Source organism: Macaca nemestrina, chromosome 3, assembly GCF_043159975.1.
Source record: "Macaca nemestrina isolate mMacNem1 chromosome 3, mMacNem.hap1, whole genome shotgun sequence".
Lineage (NCBI taxonomy): Eukaryota > Metazoa > Chordata > Mammalia > Primates > Cercopithecidae > Macaca > Macaca nemestrina.
Genome location: NC_092127.1, coordinates 75837650 through 75850003, shown reverse-complemented (window position 1 = coordinate 75850003; position 12354 = coordinate 75837650). Strand labels below are relative to the sequence as shown.

General features: G+C 37.1%; 1 protein-coding gene across 50 annotated transcripts in view; it reads left to right on the top strand.

The window, feature by feature from the left end:
* The window catches only part of LOC105486421 (ankyrin 2), a 698368-nt gene that overhangs the window by 645455 nt on the left and 40559 nt on the right, over nt 1–12354 (top strand). For 26 of the 50 annotated variants that reach the window (XM_071093141.1, XM_071093166.1, XM_071093151.1 and 23 more), the window contains 5 exons: nt 1707–1861; nt 4160–4371; nt 4895–5099; nt 7282–7378; nt 11113–11341. In XM_071093141.1, coding sequence (XP_070949242.1) covers nt 1707–1861; nt 4160–4371; nt 4895–5099; nt 7282–7378; nt 11113–11341 — 898 coding nt within the window. Of the gene's footprint in view, nt 1–623; nt 723–1706; nt 1862–4159; nt 4372–4894; nt 5100–7281; nt 7379–11112; nt 11342–12354 lie in introns of all 50 variants that reach the window. The other 24 variants (XM_071093129.1, XM_071093131.1, XM_071093154.1 and 21 more) reach the window with 1 other exon arrangement.

Sequence of the window (12354 nt, the reverse complement as noted above, 5' to 3'; positions counted from 1 at the left end):
TGGACCAAACTATTAGCAGATTGCTCCAAATTATGTTCACACACCTGAAAAGGGGTGTGTTTGTATTTCCCAATTATAGCAACCACCTCTCATGTCCTCCAATCAGACAGACCAGAGCTTTACAAGGAGCCTGTGAAGTTCTGGGTTGCATCAGAAAATGCCATTATGTTTGGAGTAATTCCCCAATGATTCTTTTCATATTCTGTGTCAGACCCTGTTCCCCTCATGCTCAGGTAGTTTAGGCTTTTTAATAATCTTCAGATCTGTTGGGGAATATTCATGAAAACATCTGGCCTCTGTACAGGGCAGAGTTTTCATCATATTCCCAACAGCTTGTCTTTCTTGTGGAGCATTTTTACCCCCTTTTTGGCTAGTGCCCTGGCGGTGAACCTAATTAGGGACAGACCGGACAGCTAAGTGCTCTCCTTGCACAGACGCGCCTCCATTGCACACTCTGGGTCTCGGTTCCTTGCTCTTTGTGACCAATGGAGGGGGCAGAACCAAATGCAGTGTGAAACCAAAGTTCACCCTGTGGATCAGCTGGCGACGCTGGGGTTCTGTAGAAAACAATACCTGAAGCTTACCTATGTTCTTTCTTTCACTGCTGCTTTGGATGTACTCAGTAAACTTCACCTGCCAACGGCTCCTCCCCCACTTAATGAGGGAGAAAGTTTGGTCAGCCGCATTCTTCAGCTGGGGCCTCCTGGAACCAAATTCCTTGGGTAGGAGTGACTTAAAACAAATTGATGGCTGCTGGCCCCCCATTCTTCTCCTTCTTCTGCAATATGATTTCTCTTTTTTTGTCATTGTGCCCATGACATGTCCCTCTCTATGATTTAAATTCTGTATAACCTATCTTTAGTGGACCATTTCTGACCCTTGTGGTATGTGACTTTTATTTTTGAGTGATGTTTTTATATCTTTCCCCTTAAAGTGCTGTGACCTTCATTTTCGTTTAAGCATGAGATCTGCCTAGTTGTACTATGTGCTAGTTATGATGTTGTTATGATGAATTTGGAGTCTGTATCAAAGCAACCTGGACCCAAAAATCAAAACCCTCTATATATTTTGAAAACAAATGTGACCTAAAAATAATAGGGCAGTGCATGCTCTGGATCCTGAATATAATAGGCATTGGACACAATTGGGCTGTCTGCTGAGGGGCTCAATTAGGGCCACACTGTGTACACATGCCTATTGTTTCCTTGAATGAAGGAAATATAAGCAAAAACCATGAGTGCATGGCTCTTTAGTTCACAAGTAGTCAACTTTCTGACATCTCCTCATTTACGACACATCAAATTATGCAATGTGTAAGCCATTTTCCTCTTAAACCATTTCGTCATTTTACACCTTGTCGAAAATGTTTTAGGAGATTGGCAGACATCATAGATATGCATGTACGTTTCTTTTGGTTAAATGTGTTCTACTTACATTTATCAAAGGAGAAGTTCCAGAATGCCACATGCACTCACAGGGAAACATTATTTGGCTTAAGATAGCAGCATGTACCTGAGGATTGGTGCCCCTGAGGTGGAGTGCTACTGTGTGACCATCTGCTAGCCTGTGGGCTTCAGGGGATGGCCCACTATGTCCCTGTCCCCAGCAAAAGAAGAATTCCAGGTCACTTTGCAACAGAGTCGAGGTGCCTGTCTTGCTCTTGGTTAGCTCCTGTCCACACTGAATGTTCTGCATTGCTATGTCAGGCCTGTGATCGTGGAGATCCCTCACTTTGCGGCTCTTCGAGGAAAGGAAAGGGAACTGGTGGTCCTGCGCAGTGAGAATGGGGACAGCTGGAAAGAGCATTTCTGTGACTACACTGAAGATGAGTTGAATGAAATTCTTAATGGCATGGATGAAGGTACTTTCAGATGAAGCGTTTTAAAAGAAATCTAAACTGGAAGCATGAAAATGATTCATTTCTTTCTTATGACCTAGGGGTGTGTGTGTGTGTGTGTGTGTGTGTGTGTGTGTGTGTGTCCCTTGTGGTATTTTACTACAGCAGGTAATCTGCTTTGCTCCTGTAATGATGAGTTGGAATGCACAATACTTTTGCTTAATCTTATTCCGGTTACATTCAGGAAAATAAAAGCCTTTAAGATATTAAACATCTCATTAAAGAGATGCAGCATGCTTCCATTTTTAGTGTAAACTTGAGCCAAAAATGAGATAGAATAGATATTGTTGTTTCATAACTAAATGAACTGATACTGGATAATAAATCCATTATTTAAAAAAATGCCTAACTTGAAACATTAGATATTTAAGATACTGATAAAAAGTGTTAAGCTATTCTGTTGGAAAACTTACATCTACCCATAACTAGTATGTTATAGAATACTATAATTTTTAAACTTTCTATTATTAAGGGGGTAGGAAAATTAAGTTCATTCAATCTTCTACCTATAATTCAAACAGGAAGTTAGCCAGGGTTGAAATGCATACACATACATACACATCTAGTTTAGGAACTTAGTTTTCCATTAGAACTTCAATCGCTGTAAATCTCAAATTTGTCTTGGGCTGTACAAGGTTGTAATAATTCAGTATGAAAAGAGGAAAGCAGCTCTTATAGTTGCACAGAGAAAAGGTCCTAGTCCTAATAGTAGAATTCACATTCAACTTTAAGTAACTACAGAAATAGGGCAAGTTCTTTGCTTGCATGTCAGGAACATACCAAGTTTTGTATAGAGCTAGATACTCAAGAGCAAGTATAGCTGTTTATCAAGTTCTTGAGTCTTCTGGCACTAGTTTCAGATATGGCTCGTGGATAGGAAAGAGTAGCCTGACCGTAGCTTCTTTACTATTTCTTTCTACATCCTACCAAGGTTTGAATAAGAATAGAGGCCAGGCTTATCTTATCCAAGGGGTGGATGGAGGAAGAAATTATTCCCTCTAGATGTGTTAAGTCAGTATCTTCTAAGCAAAGTAAAAAGATCAGGGTTTTTATTAATAAAAATTGTTCCCTACAATATTTAGCTGCTTCTACTTCTTGGAACCATTCCTTTTGCTGACATTTAGGTTTCGGATATTTTCCTCTGGGATATTTACTTATCAATAACACTGCCAGTGAGCATTGGCATCGTGCCCTTGGATGGGGGTCCACTCTTTATTTATTTTAAAATGAGCTTTCTACATGGGTATTAATAGAAAGTTAATAGATTAATTAATCTATTAATAGAAAGTTAAAGATTTGTGTATGTCTGGAAATTTAAAAAATAAATATAGGCTAGTATTTGCCAGTGCATCAGTCTTCAATCATGTGTAATCAGATACTGAGACTTTTTACTTTTACTGTCTAGCTATGCCCAATAGTCAAGAAAAACATAGTTGCTATTCCTGCCTCATAATGAATTGTAAATGATTTCTAAAAATAAACAACTTTCTATAGCCTGTTAAAATTCAGTGATCCACATAGTACAAATTTTCTACATTTACACTAGTTTGATTTTTTTTGTATTGCCCTGAATGCAATTTATAAAGAGCCCATGATCCCATCCTCTTGATGTTAAATTATGTATTTGAAAAGTTAATGGCATCAGGGGAATATTGAAACCCTGAATTCATAATCACTGATTTTTTTTAATATCCACAGTGAGTATCTCAGACACAACCCTTCCACTGGAGTAAACACATAAACATAAATCTTACTCTTCCAAGATAGATTTTATTCCTGCACTATTCCCCTGAAAACCCAAAGGGCTATGTTACTTCTTAAAACCACGATAACTTGGCTTTGAGCTAACTTTGAAATTTGCAAAGAAAGGGAGTCCAGAAGCAACTTCCTCTCCATCACATGAACCAGGAATAGAACAGGTTCATTTCATTCCATATTTGCCCTCACATCCCTCATTTCAAAGGTGGCCCTGCAATGCTGCACCTAGAACTAAATGTTTCTCTTTCTCAGTGACCTGGAAAGTCCTGATTTTCACAAAGAAAGGAAACATGCAAGCTAAATATTGGCAGATCTTGAAATATTGCAATTTTTTGTTTTCTGGTGGTGTTAGGATAGCCTTGCTTTTTAAATTTTCCTCTTGTTTCAAAAAATGTGTTGTGCTGGCATTTCTGTTCATTATGAACCAAGTCAATGAGTTGGCTAGAATGCTGTCAGAAGGAAATCTTTGCTTTATGAATGAAGGTGGGTCATTTCTTGTCTCAGTACTGGATAGCCCGGAAGACCTAGAAAAGAAACGAATCTGCCGCATCATCACCCGAGACTTCCCACAGTACTTTGCAGTGGTGTCTCGTATCAAACAGGACAGCAATCTGATTGGCCCAGAAGGAGGTGTGCTGAGCAGCACAGTGGTGCCCCAGGTGCAAGCCGTCTTCCCAGAGGGGGCACTCACCAAGCGGATCCGCGTAGGCCTGCAGGTATGCCCGTGTTAGAGGCAAGTGATCCTAACAGGATTGTATTCTAATGATTAAAAATTAGCTTTGTCGAGGACTGTTACCCTTGATTTATAATCATACCAAAAAGGAAGGTAGTGTTAATAGTAGAGCTAAAGTCAAAATCCATGTTTATTGGTTACTAATCTATTTAAAAATTCACCTTATATTTGGACAATTAACCAAAATTAATCTCTAGCTATAAATGTTTTCTTCTTGTAAAAAAAAAAAAAAGAGAGAAAAGAAATTAGCTTTTAAATGAGAAATAAATTGTTAAAGAATCAGATTATTCTTGGTAAGCAAGAGCTGCCATCAGAGATCGTGGATCTTAGAAAATTTTATATGAGTGCTTAGTAATAATACTGAACTTATGATTGCCATATTTGACATCCACCAAGCTTATTTATAAGATTAAAAAAATACATTGGGTAAGAAATTTGAAATTAAATATAATGATTCATTATATATATATATATATATATGTTTTTTATGTTTTTACTTTGAAAAGGCTCAACCTATGCACACTGAGCTAGTTAAGAAGATCCTAGGCAATAAAGCTACCTTCAGCCCTATAGTCACTTTGGAACCTAGAAGAAGAAAATTCCACAAACCAATTACCATGACCATTCCTGTCCCCAAAGCTTCAAGTGATGTCATGTTGAATGGTTTTGGGGGAGATGCACCAACCTTAAGATTACTATGCAGCATAACAGGTGAGTCACATATGACTGTGTTAGTAGAGAGTTCTGAATAAAGAAACTTAGATCATTGTAAATATTAAATTACCTTTGTCATAAGATGTCTGCAGGGTCACATGCATTAATTCAGGGAATACATTTTAATTAACTAGGGAAATGAAGGGTGAAAGGAAACAACTATTATTTACTAAATAAAGTCTGTATGCCAAACTGTTAGATATTTATATGTGTTGTCATTCTAATTTCCACAATAACCCTGTGAGGAAACTTTAACCCCATTTTGCTGAAAAGGAAACCATGGTTGAAAGAAGTTCTATAACTTGCACTATAAATATTTCGTGGTGTTGGGATTCGAAACCATACCCATATGTCTCCAAAGTTCAGGCTTCAAGTCTTCACTGAAGAGATCACTAAATCTGCTGGAAAAAAGAAAAAAAAAAGTGTCTTGAGTAATTATACCCCATAGTTCAAACCAAAGTATTATGTTATGGAATTGGTTATGTCTTTATCATTGATCTATTGAACTAACTTTAGACAAACAACTTAAAGATTTTCAATGATTAACCGATTTTTGGTCTTTTCAATTGGTGGTTGTATAGTCGCTTTCAGATAGCTACCAAACTCTCCAAAGACACTCCCAGAACGTTGGTAGTCTCTTCATAACAATGCCACTACAAATAGTGAGAGGCAAAAAAATTCACATGAATAATGTGTTCTAGGGCTAAATAATTTAACTGATAATTTCTCTATTTATCAACAATTATATGGTGTTGATATTCAGTAAATGTTAGTACTATTATTAGTAAGAACAGTAGTCGTCCCTGGATGTTTTGGTATTGTTAGAATTATATTTTTCATGTCTCTTTTGTATTGGTGGACTGTTCACCTTTATTTTGTTTTCTTTAATTCACCCTTCTTACTAATATGTTTCTTGTAGTTATGATAGAGAACCACGAGATTATTCCATAAGTTTAATAATAAGACAAAATTTAAAAATATATATACTCTAATGAGTGGGAGGAAATCATATGCTTCACTTATGATCTCTTTCCCAATTGCTCAGTTTTGGTTATTACTATCATTTCTGGGTATCTTTCCCATAATTCCTGCCCCATAGGTATATGGTTAACCTTCTATAATGTGCAATATAATGTCATGGATGTGAAACAGGTGAGGCAGAAGAATATCTGTGATATGCCCTGCCCTTATAGTGATTAAATAAAGACACTATAGGGGCCTAGACACCATCTACTCTATTTATTCCAGCCCAATGTCTTTAGACAGGTTTCTCATAAACATTTCTGAAATTTAATTAAAATTATTTTGAAAATTAACAAATAATTTAATGTATTAATTGTTTAAATACCTAGACATTTGAGTTTTTGTATTCTTCTGTGTCATATAGTTATGCTGAGTATGTATTTTAAAGGCCTACTGGAATAAAATTCCATAACCTTTCTTTGATAACTTGTTCTCTTCTTTAAGAAACTTTAGAGTCAAGACTTTCCTTCATTTCAAACATATATTCCTCTTACAGCCCATTGAACTAAAATTTTGTCCTTATCTATGTGATCTTAATTTCTCAGTAGAAATGAAAGACAGGCAGTCACCATCAGCCTTCATGGTAATTTTTCAATGTAAAGGGGTCATTCATTTATTTTTTTCATTTACCTTGCAATATTTATTGAGCTCTTACTATTTTACAAACTTTTTTGGGCCAAACTTTTATTGCACACTGAGAGGAAATTTTTTGAAAACAATTGCTTAAAATATGAAGTATGGGAACAAAAGAATATTTAGTTAGAATAGTTAAAATATTCACTATTTTAACAAAGTGTTCAGCTCCTTAGCTGGTCAAAGGATATTTTAAAATAATCAACTGTATACAATTCAAAATTATCTTCAGAGCCTAGCAATTATAATAAAAGCTTTTTGCTTTTATTATAGAAGTAAAAAGAAGGCTTAATAAACACTTATTTAAATAACTACCCTAAAGCTTAGTGTCTTGAGTGTTAGTCTGCTGTTTGTTTTCAATGTGTCATTTTTTCACATGTAGGTTTTAGTCATTTTGTTTTCAATGTGTCATTTTGAGGGGTTGGATTGGGCTGGTGAACACAGACAGAACCACAAAGACTTTATTTTAGAATCTAGAGTCTGGAGTTTTGCCTGATTTTTTTCAACAATCGTATTATTTCAGGTGGAACCACCCCTGCTCAGTGGGAAGATATTACAGGAACTACGCCATTAACATTTGTCAATGAATGTGTTTCCTTTACAACAAACGTGTCTGCCAGGTATCGTTATATAGCACAGAAAAGCCCCCTATGATATGTTCCCTCCCAAAAAAACCGCCCTTTGTTTTGTTTTGTTTCTTTATTGTTTGAAAGTTATTTTTTCATTTGATTTTAAATATGGCCTGCCTTTGCTTTAATATTTTAAACTAGATCTGTCAGCAAATAGAATAGTGATAATACAGTAACAAAGTACTACCAATCCTATTAAAATCTAAGGAAAAGAAGTGATTGTCTGCTTTGCCTGTATGATTCTTGGTCAGTAGCAGTTGCTGCTTTTTCTACTTCCAAAGTCCCTAGGAATGATAATTTCCTGTTGTCAGCAAAATAGCCTGAACTACTTTTCCAACAGAATCATAGCAGCACAAATCTCACCATGGTTTCTCTAAAAGGCTTAGAGGCTTCAGTGGCTCTTATATACATTTCTTATTTATGTATTATGCATCTTTAAAACGGTGAAGCAATCTAGTTTTATTGCTTATGCACACATTAACTCAATTGATTAAAGTTAATTCCCATTCGTTTGGTCTTTAATTGATTGATAAGCATTGTTACTGCTCTTTAACTTGACATTACAACAACTTTGTGACTTAAGAAGGGCAAGAGACGTTATGCCCATTTTACAGATGAGAAAACTGAAGTTGAGAGTAATTAAAATGTACATTCCTATTTGGGGTGAGGGAGAAAAGATAAAAGTGCATGAATAGTTAAGTAATGGCATAGCAATAGTTGGGTGTGGTGGCACATGTTTATAGTTCCAGCCACCCAGAGACTCAACTATTGAGTCTACAGTTCTGTGTTTCAATGTGTTTTGCCAATTTAGCATCTATACTGTAATCCGGAAGATGACGTGTTCTGAATAAGAGGTATAGACCAGAGGGAGTAAAAGAATGAGAGAAGGGTGTTCGAATTGGGATAGCTAGAGAGGGTATCTGAGAAGAGGTGACTCGAGACATGTGTTGGAACCTAATAGGCAGATAAAAGTGAAAAAAAGAATAACATGAGCAAAGATGCAAAGATAGAATGAGAAGGTGTAGTGAGGGATAGCAACAATTATCCATGTAGTCTATAATTCAAAAATAATGCTTGAGGCTGGGCCTGGTGGCTCATGCCTGTAATCCCAGCACCTTGGGAGGCCAAGGCAGGTGGATCGCTTGAGCCCAGGAGTTCAAGACTAGCTTCGGCAACACGGTGAAACCCTGTCTCTCACAAAAGAGATAACAAAAATTAGCTGGACATGGTGGCGCACACCTGTAGTCCCAGGAACCAGGGAGGCTGAGGTGGGAGGATCTCTTGAGCCCAGGGAGGTCAAGGCTGCAGTGAGCCATGATTGTATCACTGCACTCCAGCCTGCGTGACAGAGACTTAATCTCAAAACAAAAACCAAAACAAAGCAAAGCAAAACAAAACAAAACAACAAACAAAATGTAGGACTATTGGTTGGCAACACTTTATGAAAGGTCTTACAGGGTAGAATAAGAAGTGATAAATCACCATAAATATATACAATTTTTATTTGGCAATTTAAAGATTACCAAAAGCCCCAGAACTACATGAAAATAAAAATACTATAAAAAAATAAGGCCAGGCATGGTGGCTCATGCCTGTAATCCCAGCACTTTGGGAGGCCGAGGCAGGTGGATCACAAGGTCAGGAGATCAAGACCATCCTGGCTAACACGGTGAAACCCCATCTCTACTAAAAATACAAAAAAGTTAGCCAGGCATGGTGGCACGTACCTGTAGTCTCAGCCACTTGGGAGGCTAAGGCAGGAGAATAGCTTGAACCCAGGAGGCGGAGCTTGCAGTGAGCCGAGATCGCGCCACTGCACTCCAGCCTGGGGGACAGAGTGAGGCTCTCTCTCAAAAATAAATAAATAAATAAATATTAAAATTTTTAAAAAAGCAGTTGCATTTAAAAAGTCAGCTATTTTGTGAGAACATGTAAAAAATAAGTAAATAAAATAAAGCCAATTAAAGTATCCAAAAAATGAGGAGGAATTATGTTATTTTACTAATAATTTAACTACCAAACAATTGAAGAAACAGTGAACAGAATTAGGTCAGTAGAAAGAGGAAGGTACCCAAGTGCTCGCCATGAGCTAGGAAGTATGCTGAACATTAGAAACATTCTGCTAATTGAAATAAGCCAGACATAAAAGAGCTAACATTGCAAGAGTCCACCTATTTGAGGTACATAGGATAGGCAACTTTATAGAGACAAGAAAGTTTAATAGAGATTTAAAGGGACTGAAGTAAGGGGGAAATAGGAAGTTATTTAACGGGTACAGTTTCTGTTTGGGGTGATGAAGAAGTTCTGGAAATGGATATTGATGATGGTTGCACAACATTGTGAATGTATTTAATGCTACTGAATTGTACACTTAAAATTTGTTAAAATGGTAAATTTTATGTTATGTATATTTTAGCATAGTAAGAATAAAAGACAGGTGGGTCAGGAACTTGAAAGAAAGAGAGGGTAAGAGCATAAGAAAACTTCATGACTTTAAGATGCAGAAATCAAAAAACAAAATTAAAAAATGTTAGTAATGATAATTTCAAATTATGGGAAATGGGCCGGGGAAGGACAGTAATCATGGGCAAAATGTTCTAAAGCATAAGAATATAGAATAAGACTTTGGAAGGGCTGGGTGTGATGGCTCACACCTGTAATCCCAGCACTTTGGGAGGCTGAGGTGGGCAGATCACGAAGTCAAGAGATTGAGACCATCCTGGCCAACATGGCGAAACCCCATCTCTACTAAAAATACAAAAATTAGCTGGGCGTGGTGGTGCACACCTGTAGTCCCAGCTACTCAGGAGGCTGAGGCAGGAGAATTGCTTGAACTCGGGAGGCGGAGGTTGCAGTGAGCCGAGATAGCGCCACTGCACTCCAGCCTGGTGACAGAGTGCGACAACGTCTAAAAAAAAAACCCTTTGGAAGTATAAAATAACAAAATGAAAATATTTCCATCTAATGACCTTGACTTTCTTTGTGAAGTTAGCTCTCTTACGGCCTGTGGTGAGGGGTGAAGCTTAAAGAGTGTCATAAGATTTAGTAACGTTACTATAGTGAGCAAAAAATTGCCAGTCAATGTCACAGACTTAGCTGAGGCTGGAAATCATCAAGTCATTAATTAGAGCCAATAATTTCTTCTATGAATTATATTCAGCAATACTTAGGAGTTCTGGAGCAGTTTTTTAAAAATGGTTGGGTTGATTCCACTTTGGTGATTAGAGAGTTCCTTGGAAAAGAATAATGAGGGGAGGAAAAGCTGGATAGATTTTGTTGAAAAGAGTTTCAGGAAATGAAATGACAGCTAGGGAGGGGGAATCAAGGAAAATAGAAAACCGTGCAGTGAGATCCTTGTCTTCTGTCTGCTATTGAGCTCACTCCACTAAAGGATTCTAAAACACTAAATATATAGTTCAGAAAATTGAATATTCAGAAGAGTTTCCAAAAAAGAAAATTAGAAATACAATATTTAATAGTTGATCTTAAAAACCTGATGTCTTTCTGTCTTCTCTTCACTCCCTTCTGCCTTCCCATCTATCCTCCTACCTTTCCTTTTTTTCCTGTCTTGCTTTTGCTTTCCTTTGATTTTCTTTCATTATCTCCCTCTCTCACTTCCTTATTTCCAAGAAGCATTTGTTGACTACTTTGATCATATTGAAGGAACTGATTTTTCACACGGTATACTTTGAACTTTAGATAACCGACTTTATTTATTTTATTAGGTTCTGGCTGATAGATTGTCGACAGATCCAGGAATCCGTCACTTTTGCATCACAAGTATATAGAGAAATTATCTGCGTACCTTATATGGCCAAATTTGTAGTGTTTGCCAAGTCACATGACCCAATTGAAGCCAGGTTGAGATGTTTCTGCATGACTGATGATAAAGTAGATAAGACCCTTGAACAACAAGAAAATTTTGCTGAGGTGGCCAGAAGCAGGGATGTGGAGGTACTGTACCAAAAATAATAATAATAATTTATGCCATGCTGTTATACCTGTATTAATAGCTTACATTTCAAATATAATTTAATAAATAGAATAATTAAAAAGTGAAAGACCAGTGCACATCTTGATCAGTTAGAAGGTCAATATCCAAAATCTCCCATTTTTAGTCATTTTGGACCTATTCAGTGGGACTGATTGGTGTATGTGAGAAGGTAAAAGATGATTCCTTTAAAGATTATTTGAGGAAAAATTATGAGTTATTGATAAACTCAAAGTATGTAAGTGACTGTAGTACTTTAGATGTTTTTAGCTTTCCTTGTTGTCCTTATTTTTTAATAGTAACTAAAACAGTCTGGGAAGTATATCCTTTTGCATAAATGTTGAAGCAGGATGTCTAGTGCTTTTCTACATTACTTTTTCTTATTTCAGAATTTTCCATCAGTGTAGGTCTTTGGGTGTTGAAGTCCAGTAACCTGACTCATTACAATGCCAAAAGTTACCCAAGCAGGCCAGGCGTGGTGGTTCACGCCTGTAATCCCAGCACTTCGGGAGGCCGAGGTGGGTGGATCACCTGAGGTCACCAGTCTGAGACCAACCTAGCCAACATGGCAAGACCCCATCTCTACCAAAAATACAAAATTAACCAAGCATGGTGGTAGACGCCTGTAATCCCAGCTACTCAGGAGGCTGAGGCAGGAGAATTGCTTGAACCCGGGAGGCAGAGGTTGCAGTGAGCCAGGATCACACCACTGCACTCCAGCCTGGGCAACAGAGTGAGACTCCATCTCAAAAAAAAAAAAAAAAAAATTACCCAAGCCTAAGTTAAATTTAGGATTTAAATGTATTTTGGGTTTGTGGAATAATGGGATACAGTTTTTACAATGAGAACATTATATGCTACCATGCATTAATGATTCCCATTACTAATAAGAAGAAAAAGCACTGGACATGCTGTGCCACAGATAGAATGTCAGTTGTCAATTTAAAGATTGTTGTATGTGTATTATAAGAATTTG